The sequence below is a fragment of the Microcebus murinus genome, chromosome 1 (genome assembly GCF_040939455.1).
Source record: "Microcebus murinus isolate Inina chromosome 1, M.murinus_Inina_mat1.0, whole genome shotgun sequence".
Taxonomy (NCBI): Eukaryota; Metazoa; Chordata; class Mammalia; order Primates; family Cheirogaleidae; genus Microcebus; species Microcebus murinus.
The window spans coordinates 74,170,148-74,190,522 of NC_134104.1; the positions used below are offsets into that span (position 1 = coordinate 74,170,148).

General features: G+C 37.3%; 1 protein-coding gene across 6 annotated transcripts in view; it reads right to left on the minus strand.

Moving 5' to 3' along the window:
• Window positions 1-226: 226 nt before the first annotated feature.
• TP63 (tumor protein p63) overlaps window positions 227-20,375 on the minus strand; it is a 208,829-nt gene continuing 188,680 nt past the window's right edge. For 4 of the 6 annotated variants that reach the window (XM_012745184.3, XM_012745183.2, XM_012745180.3 and 1 more), the window contains 4 exons: window positions 10,572-10,729; window positions 8,208-8,352; window positions 6,838-6,931; window positions 227-3,376 (listed from right to left, as the gene is read on the minus strand). In XM_012745184.3, coding sequence (XP_012600638.1) covers window positions 3,080-3,376; window positions 6,838-6,931; window positions 8,208-8,352; window positions 10,572-10,729 — 694 coding nt within the window. In that variant the 3' untranslated portion in view covers window positions 227-3,079. Of the gene's footprint in view, window positions 3,377-6,837; window positions 6,932-8,207; window positions 8,353-10,571; window positions 10,730-15,413; window positions 17,044-20,375 lie in introns of those variants that run through there. The other 2 variants (XM_012745187.3, XM_012745188.2) reach the window with 2 other exon arrangements.

Here is a 20,375-nt window from a genome sequence, read left to right on the forward strand (position 1 = left end):
CCTGTGAGTGTCTCATATACCAAAAGAATATAACTTTTTGGTCTTTCCTATTCATGGATTGGCTAAAGTAAGCATAATTATTTCTTCATAGATGAAAAACATCAATATTTGAACCTTTCTAATGCTTCCCCCAGTGTGTTTTCCCCCAGTAACATAAATAAGACCAAAGGATGGAAGGATGGACAGAGAGGCAAACAGACACACACCACACAAACACATCAACACAATTGTTCAACCAGTTTTTATTTATTTTTAAATTTTATTGCATGTCCTGGCAAACATAAGTGGCTTGTAGATTTGCCTCTGGCTCACCAAAAGCTTATAACACAAAATACCAAAAGACAAGCAACTGAAGCTTAAAAAAAAAAAGTATCAAGTCTATAAGAAAGAACCTTTAGAAAACATTAATAAAGCATATAAAACTTTTGAAATTTGCTTGATTTTTGTACAATTATAAAATAATAAAAAAACATATCCCTTTAACATTCAATATCCCACATACTGTGTTAGAGGGGAATATCAAGAAAACAAAAGGTAAATGGATTTAATGAGGAAATTTCTGCTTTCCATTTCTGTTGAAATCCATCTCCAAACAAAAGCATTCCAATTCTACAGCTAACTGCATTGAGCTGAGGCATAAGAACTCCATCAAGCCCACTCCCAGTTGTCTGTACTTAATATTCTCTTATCCTTTATCCTGGCTACTCATATACTCAATGAACATAAGTTGCCATGAGCATGTGAGGCCAGTAACTGTGCCTAGCTTTGGCTAGTGCCAAATCCATGAGATACAGTACGGGAATTTCTGAGTCCCTAGTGCCTGAATAGTGCTGAAATAGCTCAGAAGTCCTAGGTTTATTCAAACACTCAGGACAGTCAAGGAAGCCATTTGTCCTCCTAATATTGCCAAAGCACAGCTTTCATTCTTCCCCTTAACGGGTTTGCAAAGCTGCATGCTTTTTTCAGAAATTAACAGTGCTTATTACCATCTAAGCACAACAAAACTTTGAAATCAAGGACTCACTCTCTTTAACGTACAAAATTAAAAAAAGTAATAAAAAAAAACTTTCCTTCCCTCCCCATCTTAAAATTACAGCATTATTTATTTGACATAGTATTCTTAGTAAATGGTATTCCCATGAAAATACAAAAACAATTAAAAAAGGTTTCACCTGTGGTTCTGGAAAACCCACTATCCCAAGAAGAAAAAAAATAACCAAAATACAAAGTATGCAATTTCACACACAAATATATATACACATTTTTCAGATGAAACTCACACATTACATTTTAGAGCCACATTAGCCCTTTTGCACTTTAAAATAAAAATGGAAGCTTATGTGCAATGACAGCCCCTTACCAGAATGCATGGGAAGCTTTTAGGGCTCATTAGCAAGTATACAAAATATTGGTTTTACATTTTGAAAAAAATAAAGGATGTGATACAAAGTATGTTTCTAAAAGATCTAGGAGGAATATCGTCATTTACATGTTTTACCAAAGTTTGAAGACAATTCTTTGTTTATGTGGTTTAAGTAACAGCTTCCATGAAAGGATTATCCCTTGCTCTGTGGGGACATTTTTATGTCTATGCACAGTCCCTAAGGGAGACGGACGGGCAATTGGGTTCTCACAGTTACTTTCAAACACACTGAAATTCTTATTGATTAAAAAAGGAAAAAAAATGATACAGTGATATAACTTACTCCATAAGAAAACTAATCTCGTAATTTTATATTTCCCAAATCACCATTCTTATCTTAAACCTTGAAAAGAGAAAGGCAAATAAGCCTATACATGCAGAGTTTTATAGACTAGGAGGGTCTTTAAAAGAAACATTTACCAAATATTATTATTTATGCTTCAAAAGATTTTTTAAGAACTTTAACTCATGGTTTGCTGAGATTATCTTACTGCTTAATACAGATTCAAGATTTCTGAATGATTCTTATTTTTCTTGAATATTCTTGATAGTCCACTTCACCATAATAACTAAATAGATGGCTTTCATCCCAATTGAATCAACTTGAATTCCAATAAGAGTAGCAAATATATATTTGAGTTAATCTACTAGTGAAATTTAGTTTTAAGACTTCTGTGATGACAGCAATTTTTTTCCCCAATAAATACTATAAGATAAGGTGTCTGGTGTTAAATATAAGGGGTTTACTGACCTACTCAGATACATGACATCAGATGTTTTTGAACTGGCTGCCATGGGCCTTTTAAGAATTTTAGCCATAACTCATATTCCTCATTCCCAACCAAAACCAAAATAGGATGTGTCCTTTCCTTTAGTGTGTGATAATGTGAACATAAATTTTTTCTTATGATTGGACTAAATAACTCCAAAGTGAAATATCTTCACTAGAAGGGATGTTAGTAACGTAAAAAACACCAATGTTGAAGAAAGTGTACATATATACAGTATGACCCACAAAATATGCAATGGTAAATAAAACCGGATCTATTCAAAGATTTGATGTGGCATGTGTTTAGTATCTAGAGAACTGAAAGGACCTATACATCATTGTTACACACATGTAACTAAGCTCTAGATACCTATCACCATACATGATACCCTTTGAGAGGAGTATAGAGAAGCCATACAAAACAAGTAATTTTTTAAAAAAAAGTCGATAAGTGCAACTCAATTTTCTTTCCTTTAAATTACATTTTTAAACAATACTCAATGCCCCCCACCCAAAAATATATACCATATATTTATATATTTATATATATATAGTCTTAGACTATAAGGGTGACAAAGCTTTATAAAAGTCAATGAGAAATCTCTGCAGCTTAAAGAGACACCCACCTCTTTTTTGCTCACTTCTACCTAGCCACGGCAGCGTCAGTCCTGCAAGCAATAGTTTTGAAGGCTTAAAGCCAGAATCAGAATCAGACACCAGGTCAGATATTGGATAAGAGGTAGCCTCTTACTTCTCCTTCCCTTAAGAAATCAGACTGAGAAGAGGAAGGGGAGGAGCTAGGAAGAATGCTCTGAAGATCAAGCAGGAGTGCTTTGTAGTGGGATGGGCAGGTGGGACGAGGATAGAAAGAGCCCACACAACAGGGCTCACTCCCCCTCCTCTTTGATGCGCTGTTGCTTGTTGCGACGAGTATCCATGTCAAAGTTGAAGTCATTCCACTCGTCTCGGGGTGGGAAGGAGATGGTCTGGCGGAGGGTGAAGCGCACAGCGTCAATGACACGCTCACCTCGGGTCTCACTGGAGCCCACACTGACAGTAGAGGCACCGCTTGGGGTCCGCAGGAGATGTGGAGGTGAGGAGAAGTCATGGAGCTGCCTGTGGTCCAGGATGCCCTTCCAGATTGCATGTCGGAATTGCTCAGGGATTTTTAAACTTGCCAAATCCTATGCAAGAAGGAAGGGAGTCAGGAAGAATTAAAACGAGAAGACAAATTGATATTTAGTCCACAGGCATTCCCTGATGCTCTGGTTTAATTGATCTGAATTTATTGATCCCTATATTATTAAGGAAAATAAAATGAACTCTCTGATAGTCTTCAGTGCTATATGTAACTAACCACAAAGACACAGACAGCCTTAAGGTGTCACCTCTGCTTGTGGATAACACTTCACTTAGTTTCTACTGGCCTTAGCTTCTCCATTGGTCAAATGTGGATACTACTTAGAGAGGAGGGCAAAAATCCCAAACAGAAAGATGAGGTACCTTCTGGTGTTTAAATCTACCTGGCTCTAATCACTAGAAGAAAGGTATTAATGGAATGTCACCACCACTCGAGTGAGAAGATAAAAAGAAAAGATGACTTACATGGATTGAGCACTTTCTTCGTGCCAGGCACTGAACTAATCATATTCATGATATCATTTAATCTTCAGGTAAGTGATAAATATTATTACATATATATGTTTTGCAGATAGAATAATTGAAAGCCAGAGAATTTGACAAGTCTGAAGTCACAGAACTAAGTGAAACAATTGGAGACTGAGGATATCCTCTGAGCCTCAAACTTCCCTATTGGTCAGAAGGTCTCTTGGTATCTGAATAAATCAGTGTCTCAAAATGCAGAGCAGGAATCAACCTAAGTGCTCATCCACTGAGGAGTGGATAAAGAAAATGAGGCATTTATATACACCATGGAATATTACTCAGCCATAAAAAAGAATGAAATAATGTCTTTTGCAGCAACTTGGATGGAACTGGAAGTCATTATCCTAAGTGAAGTAACTCAGGGATGGAAAATCAAATACAGCATGTTCTCACTTATAAGTGAGAGCTAAGCTATGGCTAAGCATAGTCACACAGAGTAATATATGGCATAGAGTGGTATAATGGACACTGGGGACTCAGAAGAGAATGAATGGGGGAGAGGGAGGGGTGAAAAAATTACCTATTGGATACAATGTATATTATCCAGGTGATGGGTATACTAAAAGCCAAGACTTTACTACTATACAATTTATCTATATAACAAAACACAAAGCGTACCCCCTAAATCAATCAAAGTAAAACAAAATGCAGAGCAGTTGTGTCTATGTTCTATGGATGGTGGTAAAATGCATTCCAAATAGAGTCAATCTTGACTAACTGGGGGCATCTCTTATATTTATCTGCATTAGCTCCTTCTTAGATTGTTTCAGTGATAGCTCATATTATTTTATGGAGCAGAATGGTGGGGGGAAAGCACATTGTGCTGCGTATCAGAAAACCTTAGCAGAGGTTCTTATTCTGTCACTGACTGGCTATGGAACTTCAGCACGTCACTCATTCTCTACTGGCCTGTTTCTTCATTAGTAAAATGAGATACACTTGCTTTTTAGGTCAACAATTATTGTAGACTCATTTGTTAGTGTGGCTATGAAAGTATTTTATAAATTATAAAACACACTACATAAATGTTAACCATTTGTATTATTATATTAACTCATCTTTGTATCTTATAGAGGACCCTAATGAAAACCCCTCAATTTAAGCATATTCCTTTTTCAGAAAGTGATGCCACATGATTTAGACTAGTGCTAAGAGATAATCTGAGAAAGAGATGTCTATTTCCAGAAATGAGCGGGAACAAACTGAGGCGAGGATGGGAAAATTGTGTAGATTTCCAACATTTCCAAATTTGGAAATTTGTAGGATGCTGTCATATTTTTCCATGGGGTTAATTTTAAAGGCAATTAGAAGTATTGAAATTTCTTATTGTAGCAGAAGAACACATTATAAAGAAATAATCTACAAATAGATAAGTGAATATAGCTTTTTTTATGCTTCTAGGACTTTTTACTTCTGAGACTCTCAGTGAGTCCAAAGCTCTTTATAAACTAGCCTCCATTAAACTTCATGATTCTCTGGATAGATTTTAAGTGATGACTAACAGGTTAGAAAGCTGTGGCCCAGAGACTGGCCTAACATACAGTGAACCCCAGCAGAAATGGATTTACAGAGTATCTGCAATCCCGATAATCAAAGGAGCTTTCCTGGCATGCTTCCTGGTGGGAACAAGTGGAAAGTATGACTTAAAAAATGTAGAGAAGGGACATATTCCTTGGTCCATAACATAGGACTCTACTATAGAAGGCTCCCTCAAATACAGGGCAACTCTATCCTTTTCAATGGATGGAAGTGATTGAAAAGGTATCTGAATTCTATCAGAACTTACTCTTACAGCTTTCTCTATAGGTTTTTCCTGTAATCTATTCTATCAGGGAGCAGCAGCCAGGGGTGATTTATGGGATGGAGGGGTTGGCATAATGGCAGTAGAGTATACATGTGTCACCTCAGGGCTGGGACATTATCATGCTGCAAGGGCATCTCTAGCATCGGTGCTCAAGGAGGGGGGGGGATAAAGAGGTCCCAACTACAGAAGCAGCAGCAGAAGCAGAAAACTATCTTCTTCCACCAGTCCAAAGTGCCCTCTGGAAGCTAGAAGAAAGCATAGTGAACCCCAAAGAGAACAGTATGAAGAGCAGCCTGGGAGATAGATCAGATCACCATAAACTACAGCGATACTAGCTCCCATGTGAGCAGCAGTTCAAGAAGTGGCATAGGAAGCAAGAGAAGGTCCCTTCTCATCTAGCTTATTTCAAAAGACAAATAAAATAATAACAAAGCCAGAAGGTGATAATTTTGAACTCAATTTGATTAACTGAGGTCCAGGGAGGAAAAGTGGTAATCCCAAGTTCTCATTGCTACTAAAAACCATGACTGAGACTTGAACTCATGGTCATTGATAATCCCCAATGATCAGAGATGTCTGGACCCTATTTTGATAGAATTAAAAATGATTGAAGGAACATACAGTTTTAATTTACAGAGACAGCAGAATCCCCCTTAAAGTCTTACTGCAATAAGAGGCAGAAAAGCCAGTTAATAGACTTATGGACCTTAGGGTTCTATGCCTGGTTTTGTTATTTTTTTCACAGCATAAGACTAATTTGTTATCTCTCCATGTTTTTAAGTGAGAATAACACCACTTCCTTCCTGCTATCCTCCTTGGGGACTTACGTAGATTAATAAGAACAACTATAAATTTCTATGAATTCTTTAGAAATTATAAATTCCTTGATAGTGGGCATTATATCTCCTCTTTTCCACTTTGTAAATAGTATAGGTGTAACAGACAATTGTTGACTTCTCAGACAAGCTAAAGAAGACTGACTGCTAAGCTTCTAATATGTATAGGCAAAGGCCTGGGAATCTTTCTAACATGGTTATGGGTTCCATCAAAATTGAGGATTGGGGACAAGACAAAAACAAATTTTAAAACTAGCAGGGATTGAACTACAAGGCAGTTGTCACCAGAGGGAGGAAATTCAGAAATAAAACTCAAGAGAAAATTCTAACAGTTACTTACATCCATGGAGTAATGCTCAATCTGATAGATGGTGGTCAGCCCCTGGGTCGTGAAATAGTCCAGACATGATGAACAGCCCAACCTCGCTAAGAAACTGCAGAGGGAGGAGGGAAGAGGAAGGAGGAAACAGAAAAAGAAAGTTCACCCCATCTGCATTGGCGAGATAAAGGAAAACCCAACATTTTGCCCTTAGATGCCCTGCATAAGAGACTAGAGACAGATAAAATATATGTGGGCCTTAGATTTGAGTTTGGGGGATTAATGGTGACTAATTTAAGTCTATAGAAATTAAAATCATCTATAAGGGTTTTGGCAGATCAGAAATTATCACGTGGTGATATGTGGAGTTATCTAGGGCTCTGTATCGGTGCCTTAGGAGCCACTGCAAGGAGTGAAAGAAAAAGTCCAGTGTTCAGGTTCCCAGCCCTCTTGCCACCTGGCTCTTCACTTCAAAAAGAGCATCTCTAGTTTGTTTTGTATTTGGGATCTCTGAAAATGGTTTATGCAGTTAAGAAAAAACTGCAGACCCCTACTCTGTGAAGTCATGAATGCCTTTCAATCCACTTCCTCCTCAGAATACAGATCCCCTTCTTTTGGGTGCTGATCTGAGACTGAGGATGCTGCCATCATCGCAGGGCCAGCCCCTGGGTAGAATAACTCATGCACATTGCCATTCTGTGATGGACAGTGCATGGGGAGCAACACAAATCATTCCAGCAGCCAAATGAAAGAAACATTCTGCACACGAAGCAGAAGCAGAAGATGTGCACTAGATGTGAAATTTGGGAACCTACTCTTGCCTCTGTAGGAAACAGGTCTTTCAGGTTTTATCCATTTCTTTTTTCTGCCTGGAGTATACCCATTTCCTACATGCAGAGCAGTAGAGGCCATCAGGTTCTTGAAAGTTCCTGTCATTTAATGTGCTAACATTAAATTTTTTTTATGGATATCCAACTCCAAATAATGGTCTCATGGTGGCTGAGAGCTATGAGGGGTAGAGAGCAAGAAAGGGAGCAAGATAGCAAGTTTACCACCCTTTTGGGAAACCCAGCCCTGAGCACCAATTTGAGGGCCATGATTGACAGTGTTAAATTGTGAGGGAGGAGAGAGGGAGGAAGTGAAGGTGAAGGAAACAGGCATGAAAACTCTATGCCTATAAATACACATCTTCATTTGTCCCCATGCTGACTATAGTAGTATTGATTAGACAATGCTGACCACTGCATAGATCAGAGAGAATAGTGGCTGAGCTCCAATCACAGAACTGCACTTCCTTTCCTTCAACTGTTGTACTGAATTTGACGGCATCCACCCTCCACCACCCAGAGATGCTTAGGACACGCCCCCAGGGGCACATGCTGTGGACTCACCTGACAATGCTGCAATCTGTGGGGTACGGAGGTGGGGGGGTGCAGTGGGAGGTGGATGGCATGGAGAGTGGGGGAGGGAGGGCCTGGGTGGGGCTGAGTCCATTCATGTCTCCAGCCATTGGCATGTGGGTGCCCATCATAGGAACTGAACAGAAGCAGGAGGAACAGAGAGGGTTACTGCCGTCATCATGTACCAGCATCCTAGTGGTCCATCTTGTCTGATTTAATGTTATCAAGGACCTAAACTAACAGACTTTTTTTTAAGTCTTATTTCTCACTACATCTCTTCAATCACCCTACATCTAGTTAATCAGAGTAGTCACCAGATTCCAAATTAATTATATATACTTCCAGATCTTTGTACCTTTTCCTAGGACAATCTCTTTCCCCCCTTTCTCTACTTCTAATTCTCTGTCTAATTGTTTACTGCTTCTATTGTTAACATATTCTTCCCTGTATTTGCCTTCATGAGTTATATTTCTGTCTCTTTTACTAGTCTAATTTCAAGCAAAGATTAGATCTTAGACATATATAGATACCCACAAACCCTAGAACAGTGCCTGGCACAGAGTAGTTGCTCAGTAAACTTGGGTTAAGTGGACAAATGAACAAACCTGAGAAAATGGAAGTGACTTTTGGAATATTTATTTTGGAATAGGAAAACTTACTGTAATATTTGTGAATCACATGCCTAATAACAGAAGATCCAATTTGAGATTCTAACTCTTTCTTATGGTCCATTTGAGAGTATACACAGGAATACCACCAATACTTACTAATATTTTATTAAACCATAAAATGTTAGCATTCATCGATAGAGAAGAAAGCTTAATATCAATATTTATGAAACAAATTTTGCCTTTAGGTAAAAAAAAAAAAAAACCAAAATAATATATCTCAAAAAAAAAAAAAAAAAGAAATGTAACGTGTTTCTACTTTAGTGAACAGTAATGTGTCTAAGGAGAAAGGCCTCTGCCACTAACCAGCTAACTAAAGAGCAGACCTCATCCCATCTCAGTTTCTTTCCCTCCCGAATTTCCTGAGTACATCAAAGGATAATCGTAAAGTATAAATAAGAAAATGTAGGCAAATTGTAAGTTATACAAATGTGAACTGTCATTAATATTTTTGCCATCCCAAGAAAGAAGTTGAGGACCCTAAGACATCACAAGAAAAAAAAACTGAAGTAGAAAATTAATGGTTCCTATTCTTTTTCCTGTCAAAGTAGCAGACCTGTCAAGGAGTCAAGTTTTAAGCCTTAGGATGCATTTCTCACTAGTGAGAGAGCTGTGTGGCTCTAAAGTCTATATTGCCATGTCAGGCAAGCACACCACATACACCTCTATCCCATTAAAATTGGAACGTGTGTCACCAGACCATGGAGAGTCACAATTCTAGCCTCCCTCAACTTCTTTAAGAAAACCCTGTCCTTTCAAAGCAACAGTTAAATGTAAGTTCAAAGGCTTGATCAAAATAATTAGGAATTAATTTCAAAAGACAAGACTGAGGTTAATTTTTTTAGGGGGTGGGGTTCATAAGATACCTGTGCAGCATACAGTCATCTGCACCCCTGAGGATATTACTTATACATCCTTCTGCATTTTTACCATTCTTTACTTTCTTTCAAGTTTGTGTATCTACTTTGTAGATTTAGTCGTACTGGACAAGATAATATATTTATAGCGAAGCTATGTGCCAGTCATTGTCCATTTGGAGGCCCATTTATCAGTGTCTTTTACAATTATACTTAGCTGTTAGGAATTTGTGGTGAATAAGTAAAAGGCAGGCTCTTTTGTAGGTCAGTTCCCTGCTGACTATGTATGGGATGGAGTAGGTGAGTTGAAAAGGCCAAGATTTTAAGGATACAGACTCAAAATGTTAAATGTGCAAAGTGATAATTTTATGGATAGACAATTGAGCATCAGAACAGAGAAGTAACTTGTCCATTATTAAACAGATAATTTTTCAATAGAGTCCAGATCACAATCTATCATATTTCTCTAGCTTTTAAGTCCACTGCGACATGCAATTTTCTACACGGTCCATACATTTCCTTTCAACTATCTCAAAGGTTACAGGAGATGTGTCTCCTTCCAGATTGGCAGGAAGTGGAATGTTCTTTTCATAGAGATCCTTATCCCTACAGAAGAAAGAGCCTTCTCCATCTCTACCAGTGTATTTGGTAATGAACCATACACCTTCAAAGTGAGAATTTCACTGTCAGAGACCCAAGACATTCAACTTTGTTCTGATCTGTCCCACTGTGCCTCTCGCTTAGCTTAAGAACAAGTCCCACCCCAGAGCAGAGTCTTCTACACTAGCCCTGTTCATCCTTCAGCCGCAGCTCAAGGGGGATGCTCTTACTGTTGGCTCCCATGCCATCAGGAATGGTGGTGGGAGTGAGGGCGTTGCGCTGCTGAGGGTTGATAAGCTGGCTCACGGAAGGCAGCTTGTTCATGCTGTTCATTTTGTTCAGAGGTGGGGAGCTGTTACCGTATGAAGACTGAGACTGCATCGAGGTCCTAGGAATACAAACATGGGAATGATGGTGAGCATGGGACATTGAAGGGTGGGGTCTTATCATTTTCAACAGGTCTTACATTAAAACACAGCCTCTAACCATACATTTGCAAAACATTACTCCATTATTGATGATAAGAAGTTAATTGTGTTTCCATCTGAGAATATGTTCTGAATAAGGAGGAAATGACTGCAAGGCTATCATCAAATCATACTTATCCTGAATGTGCAGAGTGCAAAGTTTAATACCTTTCTCAAGTATTTCCTTGTGAGAGAAAAAAGAATTGCATCCTCCTTTGTTCTTTATTGTTTCCTCTATCCCCTTCCCCTTCTCTGGCCCTTCAAAACTCCTATAAGTTTGAAAACCAGTAAAGGAAAAGAACTGAGCAAAGACCTAAAGGCCAATGAGAGACATGGAGATGCCCAGCTCGAATGGCTGCTGAGGCATTCCATGTGTAGCTCCCTAGGCCATGTTGGATGGGGAGAAAATAACTGCAAAGCCAATCAAACAGGACATTTGGCAGCACATCCTGCTGTCATGCAGAGGCGCCTACTTGGAAACATGCTTTCTTAGCTGAAATTTTCATGGTCCATGAGAGAAATCATTGGAAAGATAGCAGCCTTTGTACATAGAACTCTGAAGTCCAAAAAACAGTTATATTGACTTCCCCAGCTATCCCTGGGAGAAATGGAAAAACAAAACAACATCCCAAGGGTTTTCCATTGAGCATAACCTTCAATTTGGAAATTTTCTAGAATTAGTTTGTCATATCATATATTATATTATACGTAATACTCTTAACTGCCATTCCTGACATTTTCTTTTAATATAGAACTAATAACGTTTATTAGAATGAATACCAGAAAAATCTAAACTTAAGCCTTCCTCTAGTATATAATGAGGAAGCTATACAAGCCTGTATAAGCCACAGTCCCTGTATAAGCCACTTAACATCCCTGCTTTTGTTTTCTCACAAGAAACTATATAAACTACCTACATATCCACATGAGTTATATGTTAGAGCTAGGAAAACTAACAAGAAATGGCCCCTGTCTTTGAGATGCTCATAGAGTAGTGGATACAATGGGGATAATAATCCATCTTACTTTGTAGGGCTATGATGAGAACTGAAAATGAGAAGATGAGAAAGAACTTTATAGACTATGTAGCATTTACACAGTAATTATTGTAACCACAGAATGAAGATGGGACTTTCAAACATGTTTCTAATCTGTGGTGGGTAAAGCTCCCCTTTAACAATCTTCAAACAAAATGTGTTATTTTGTTCCTGTTTGCCTTTTCCCTGCTGCAGCCATATTTCCATTAGAGGAGATATAAATTGTTTTCTTTGAGTTTTATTTGTGTGTGTGTGTGTGTGTGTGTGTGTGTGTATCATATACATGATTCAAATTTTGGAGGCTCTGTAAATCAACCCAGGTTCCAAGCACACATGGCATGAAAATGTTTGAAAAAATAATAGAAAATAGCTCTAGCACTTGAGTGCTACAGTAGTAAGGTTGGTCTTTTAAGTTGGCACTCTGTATTCTCTACGACTACACAAAAACAGAGAAGGCTCTGTTCCATATCACTGAAGAGCCACAGCTAGAGGAAATACAAACAATATGCTGTACATGCATTTGATAAATTAGTATGACAGAACAGTTCTGCTTCTGCTGCATTTTATAATCACTGTCTTTCAGGGAGTAGGGCAATGACTTTTCTCTTTAGCCCTTTTCAAGTACTTATAATTACAGATCCACATCGAATAAACTAATGTTTACATAATAAATTCTCCTGATTGTAAAATGCTTCGGTTTACCAAGCTCTCCCTTTATCCATTTTCTGAATAATTGTCACAACATCTCTGTGGAGCCTGTCATGACAGGGCCAGGATGGGCAGAAATTATTCCTATGATACAGAAGGGTAAATATAAAGTTCTAAGGAAAAAATGTGCCTAAGGTCACATGTTGCTAAATGCATGAATTGACAGAACCAGTTCTCTTGGTACCCAGTCCAAGAGTTTTGTTTTTACTTTTTCATTTCATTCTGCAGCCCATCCTCACAGACAAAACAGTGGTAGAGAATGAGTTACAGGAACAAGAAATGGGTGAAGTGGTAAGAGAAATGTGGGAGGTCACGATAGAGCAGGGAGCAAAGGATACAGTAAAGGGAGTTACTCCAGCTATTATTGAGCACTTCTACATCTATTCTATCCCTGTGGAGGAGCCTTGCAGGATAGTCAGCACATCTAGATATACTTAAGAACATCCGTAAGTCCCTATCACCATGTAGGAATGCATAGGCAAAGCAGCAGAGAGATTCTCAGCCAGCTGCTCCTTCTACAACTGTATTTGCCCACTACAAATACCTACAGTGCCAGGTGGCCTATATTCCACATGCAAGTTGGTCCTCTGTAACACTAAGAGGTCTGTACCTGTCTCTCCCTCAAACCAGTTAAATATACAGCATGAGCTAATGGAAAGCATTGAGAACCATTAATACCCACCATTAAGAAAATAAAAATACATTTAAAAGTAAATGCCTTCTTCCAATCCTTGTCATAATGTTCTTCTCCCTTTCCATTATGGTAGTGATTTTGGACTGTTTTTTATTAGTTCATTTATTGTTTTTCATCATAAGCCACTTAATTTGAGGAAGGTAGGTAATAAATCATAGGTGAATAAAGAAGGAACACAGATTTTGGAGTCAACCAAAACATCTGGGTCACCTCCTGGATCTGACACAAACTGGTTAAGTGATCCAAGTCTCATAAGTCTCATTTGCTTAATCTGTAGAACAGGCATTATGCCCACTCCAGAAGAGTCACTGTGAAGATTAAAAGAGATCATTTCATAGCCCTGGACATTATCCAGTGATTTGTAGGTGCTCAAGAAACATGGGTTCCTTTCACTCTTCCCTGTCAGCCCCAAATGTTTAACACTCTGGTGTTTGGTCATGGGGATAGAAGGTGCCAAGTTAAGAATTAATAGGAAGAAATGGCCAGAGGTGACTAGGAATCTAAATTCAACATATCCAGAAATTAGGGTGAACAGCTGAATGGGGATAAGAGAGCCGGAAGGTGTCAGAAATTCTGACTGCATCCCCTTTAATGCAGAAGTGAGTTTTAAAGCCACAAGGAGGGAAAGCAGGGTAGTCTGTTTATTACTAAGTTCACAATGGCTGAAACAGAAGGAACATTCTCTACACACTGTGGAAAAGGGAACAAGGGTGAATAAAATACATAGCCTACTGAAAGGCCTTAGAGAACAGCCATACTTTTTTCCATTACAAATATAATGTCATTGCAAATATAATGAGTGAAAAGTCCCAGAGATTTCTGGAAAAACTGAAGAGAAGGAAAAAATGTTCAAAAGAACAAACACTATGGCCAGTGCCACCCTGGGTTTCTTCCCTGCCCTATCCTTCCCACACCAGACCCACAAAAACCAAAAGGTAGCTTTCTATGGGAAAAATAACAAGGTGTATACCTCAGGTTATTTTCTCTAGAGGCTTACTAGATTTTTCTAAGAATTCAATGTAATTGAAATAGAGAAATGCATGTTTTGTGTATTTCTAGTTTTGAGAAGAGAGCCTGAGTGAAGTCAAATCCCAGTTCTTAACCCTAACAATATAACCTTCTGTACACATTGCTAAGAATAAAATTTCAAATTTCAGAGCTAGAAATAGTTTTATATCATCTAGGATTAAAATCAGGTTTCTTGATTCCAACTCTAATGACTATCTGGGTGGTAGAATATTAAAATTCCTGAGAAGACACAAGTTATCCTGTCTACCTTCCAGTAGATGCTTGGAATTCTACTAGATTCCTTCTTTGGGCTTAAGTCTCCCATTGCTAATTAAAAACCAACTGTTTGGTAGACTTTAGCAGTACCTCCACTAAATGTAACTCACCAAACTATTTGTGGAGTGCAGAATTTGAGAGGAGAAAGGGATATTAAGAGCAGAACACCCCTGGCCTGAGAAAGGTCAGAACAAAGGAGGACGTGGGACATCAAAAAAGAATTTGTGTCTCCTATAAATTTTATTCAGTTCTGTCTGCCTGTGACATTTTTCTCTAGCTGGGTAATACTGCTTCTAAAGACAGTGCAGCATTTATTCTCTAGATGGGTCAATCATAATTTTTAAATATTTTCCATCATTTCAAATATGTAAATTTATATCTAAGTTACTAGATACACATCAAAACTTACATAAAAATAGGCTGAAAGAAAATAAAAAACCCTCTGAAAGAAAAAGCAAATTTTAAAAAGTGAAACATACTCACCAATCCTGTAAGGGCTTTGTGAATTAGAGTTATTAGACTAATTGAAAATATTGCAACAAGTATTGTTTGTTCTTAAGCATTTATCTAAGCTACTAGATTGTTTTTATGTAGAAAAACTCAGTAAGTTTTTAAAAGCAATTATTCAAAGCTCAGAACATATTGTAATTTTTTAGAAAATTGGACAATAGGTTATATTATGGATTTCTGGCCAAATATTTGCTAATGTACATTTCATAGAAACCAAGTTATTTTAAAAATTTGGATTTGATTTAAATTCATTTTAGAAAATTTGGCAAATTAAGATACAACTTGAGCCTTATTCTGAGATATCAATAAATGATTCTACCTTGCCTGGCTCCCTGTGACAAAATTAAAAACTCATCATAGGACTAACATATTTTTTTAAGTTAGCTTAGGCATTAGGCTTTGTATTAAAGATTAATTTTTAGGACTGATGACCTTGACACAGAATCTTAAATAAAAACACCAAATACTGACAGAAGAAATGTAGATAGGAACAAAATGGCTGTTCTATGATTCTTGTTCTTTAGACCTACATATGGTACTTCAAACACCTACATAAGAATATTCTAGTATTCAAGGGGGAAAAAAGGCAAGAGAGACAGAAACAAAAAACTGCAAGATAAACCAAGATGCAAAAGTTTATTTAAAATTAAAATCACACATTCATAAAGCAACAGCCTCAATAACAAGAAATCATTGTAGGGACATAGAAAATACAGCACTGGTGATTAGAAGTGGGGAGATGGGGAAACAGGATAGATTTTTAAAGTCTATATGCTATTATTTGAAAGTACACTTTTAAAATGAAAAAAAATGGAGATTTTTCTAAACTCTTTCAGTTATCTACTCTATAATTTCTAGGCCAGGAGTATTGATATTAACACATGTCTGCTTGGGTCTCAATCAAAACATAAGTCTCCTGAATAAATGCATTTGAACAGTGTCAGTCATATGGCTAGTTTTATGGTAGGTAGGATTGAGGACTAGGAGCTCTAATTAAACAAATTAACCATAGATTTGGTGATGGGACTTTGAACTTCATTTTGGGCACTGAATAATAGTAAACAACTGCCTAGGGCAGTATTCCTGGGGTGGTTTTATCTTTCTATTAAAACCACAAAATAAGTTTACCTGCCATGGGGTGTAAACAACAGTTTTAGTGGTAGGTTTTCAGGGTTTCATATGCAAAGAAAACTGTATCATATCAGAGCTGACATATGGTGGAAAAGATATAATCTGACATGGCATTAATGAACTTTCTACCTACACGTGAGAGGAGGACATTAATTATGCAAATCTCCCAAAAGAAGAGAAGAATACCTCACCCCCGCAAATGGGTGTTAATTATCACCGCTCTGTTCAGCAGTACACCTGACATCTCCGTTTGTTAATATTAACAACATTACTGCATGACCAGCATTCAAAGGGCCCCACTGGATCTCTCTGTCACCTCTAATTTACTTATGTACAGACGACAACAACGTTTTTCTTCTTTTCTTAAAAAGACATCTTAAGTTTGAGACCTGCTCAAAAGCTTCCTTATGAGTCTTAGAAACACAACAAAAGAAAACAGAAAAGGGTTCTAATAAACATCTTAATGCCCCTTTCCCCACCTGACCTCCTCCCTCCCAGGAAACAACAAAAAGCTCACAGACGAACACGGTGTTTCCTGATCTAAGGATACAAAATCTGCAGAAAACGTCCTTTCTTGTAAACTTTTGAGTCCCTTCAAAAGATTTTCTCACTAGTGGCTGTGTGCCTTTGAGCATTGGGTCTCAGAGCCAAAGTGTCTTCAAATCCTGTTTATGAGGGCTGGATACACACACACGTATAAACATACACACATGGGAACACAACAAACACACAGGCTTATAATACAGAGATGGGGATCTACGGGTACACTGATCGGTTTGGAGGGTTGGAATGTCTAAAGAAGACGTCAGACTGTTTTGGAGTTTCTCTCCGGGGCTCCACAAGCTCATTCCTGAAGCAGGCTGAAAGGAGACTGCAGAGAGGAACCAGAGAAAAGAAAAGATGAAGGCTTAGGACTTCAAATATTCAAATCACTTGAATACAGAAACACATTCCTCAAACCTTCATGATCATAGTATAGACAGAACAGAATGCCTGAAAATCTACTTTTGTTCCTCCCTTTTGATCCTCATTTAAAATTACTCAGAGACTTCTTCTCAAGATTTTTATGAAGAAGAAATGAGATAAGGCAGTAGTAGTTAATGAGGAATACATATCAGAATCAACTGTGGAGTTTATAAAAATTGCATTTTCCTAGATTCCTTCTGACATCAGCCTGGGGCCAATCACCAAGTTCCACAAGGTGATTCATTTAAGACCTACTGAGACAAGACAGGTCAAGGTGCTTAACACAGTGCTTAGCATATGGTTTACTGGACTCAATTAATTGAAAAAGGGAATGTAGAAACAAGAATAAACTTTAATCTTTTGTAAAATGTCATCTGCCCAATCATCATACCTCATTATTTTTCTTGTCTAGGTAACTACGAAGTATGAAGAAATATGATATTATCAGTATGGGGGCTGTGTCATCATGCATTTGTAAAGAACTATTAATGAGCATTTTGCAGGTGCCCAGATTGAGATGGATAAATATGTTAATCCTTTCAGTCACAAACTTGGCCTATAAATGCATATAACAAACTCATGAAAGCAACTTTTACATAATGAAGGAATCAATTGTGCCACAAGGATGCCAGGAACAAATTCTTTATATTTTGCTAAAGGTTATGCAACGCCATGAACTATTTGGGGATTGTTTCCCAGACTGGCTCTTTGAATCATGTTTGGTAACCTCTTTCAAAGGAACAAAGCCATTTTTGCTTGGTTAGTGCTAAGATTCAGTAAATCATCTTACCAGAAAGAAATGATATCAACTTAACAGAATATACTAAAATACAAATTAGTAGAAAGGCAATTTCTGTCAACCAAGGAACTGAAACTTTGACTCCATGTTTGAATATTACAGTTTGGGTTTTCTCTTGAAGTAAAGACTGGCATGAGACAACATATAGAAATCGAACTAGTGTTCTAGCCATGGTAAGAGTATGCAACTCACAGGGGTGCAGACTTTCAAACCTAGAATTGAGACTAATTCTGCAATGAAATGTGAGAACTTATAAAAGTTATTTAATCTAGCTAAGTTTAATTAATCTTTTAAGTTTTCTCTTTATTACTAATTCAGAGCTAATAAATCTCTGCCCTGACAACTTGATAACACAACTATGAAGCCCAAAAGTAACTTTATAAACAACAAAACTTGTGAAGTTCGTAAGAAATATATGTTGAATCATATGAAATTGCCAATACTCATCTTTTTTTTTTTTTTTACCTATAAAGGTAGCAATTTTAAACAAATATTCTGGAAATGTGGAGGATTTCTTTGTCAGACTTATAAATATGTTGTTAATAGCTTCCATCAATTTGGAGATTTATGTCCTCTGCTCCCTTATACATTGATAATCCTGAATTGTTGCTTGCTTCTCCCTCAGATAAGTAAATCTGAGGGAGAAAAAATGTCAATATTCTTGAAGACAACCATACTCAAATGAGCTTACAGATATAGGACTTTAAACTGAAACAGCAAGAATAAATACCAACTAATTGAAAAGAGAGACAGAGAAATGAGAATAGATGCTTTAGTTATATAATTACAACTTACATAACTAATGAAGCAACCAAATCATTGCAAAGAGCTCTGTGTTCTAAATCTGATTCTAGTCCTAGTTTTATTATGAACTGGCTATAAAATCACAGGTGTAGTTCATCAGGCCTCAGGTTTCTACAGCTGTGGTCTAAGGGGCTGGAACTATGGTCTTGAAGATCCTGCTGTGTTCCAGTATTCTCTGACTTGTATTACTATTGAGCCATGATCATCAAGTGATCACAACAGAGAAGGAAACACTGAGGGTTCCTCAGGATGTCACAGATTAGTCTTACAATTTAACTAAAATGTATCCTGCAGGAGCCCAAAAATAATTTTCCAGAGGGAAGCAAGAGTTAGGCTGAGCAAAATTGTGACAAAGTGATGTTGGCCTTAGATCAGGATGAAAGCCAAGAAGAAGGGGAAATTATAGAAAAAGAATGAAAAAGAAATAATACTGGTCTGATATATATAGAAGCCAAAAGATTGGAAAATAGGTCTTATGTGGCTTCTGCAAAACTATCGTAAGAGTTAATGCCTCTTGACATTATAAAGGAAAGGGGGTTAGACTATGCCCAATTTGTCCCCACATTTGATTCTGGCTTCTAGAAACCTAACTCCCTTTATTTATACCAATGCAGGCCAATGAATTAAAATCAAATTTCTTCATAAAGAGTATAAAGCCTACTTGTATCTACAACAATTTGATTCACAGCAATTCTGTAAAATCCATCTTCCATAAAGCCTATGATCATGAAGGTAACTGTGAAGAAATTTTTAAAAAAGAAAAACCGTGCACAAATGAAAAGCAAGCAGAAAGAAAACACATAGTGGGAAACTAATAGAAGTAATTAAACTGAAAATATTTGACTGCCACCTTGTAGCAAGTATATTCCCTTCCCTCTAATTTTCCCTGTACTATAAAGAAAGGTAAAAAATTGATCCCTTACCAGCAGAAAATTGGTACTATGTTTTTGGAAAGGAAATCACAGGCTATTACAGGCAATTTCCAAGCTGATTTGTTCTTTTCAATTGATTGCCAAGAAATTAGAATCCCATTTTTCTTTGTCTAGTCATTCATGCTCTTTCTTGGAGATTTGCATAAAAATTAGAGCTGAAAAAAAACTCAGCTGAAGAATACAGCAACTGGAGAATTTATAGAGATGCATATCAATCATTGGAGACCCATGTATATATAATATTACAAAGACATAATTAGAACAAATGTCTATATTTTGCAAAGATTTAATATTGCAGTCTGTTAGATTTCCATGCACAAATTATCACAGCTGTGAGATACACTCAAAAACATGCACATGATACATTTAAATGAACACACCAGGGAGCTATGAAACTGCTAATTTCCCACTATTTATCTGCAGCCACACATGGAAAAAAGTGAAAATATGTTCCTAAAATCTTTTGGACTTTCTAAAATAACATAATATTAAGATGTATTTGCTTCTCTGATGAAATATATTATTTTATGAAATATAGATAGTAAAAAATTTTTCCTTTGGAGCAATGCAAGCCAGTCAGACATTAAGTACTAGATAATTCATCATGTAGGAACACAGGACTATATATTTTCATGTGTACCATGTAAACAAACACAAATGGCATAAGTCTCTGAGTGAATGATGTCAATCCTCCTGGCTCGT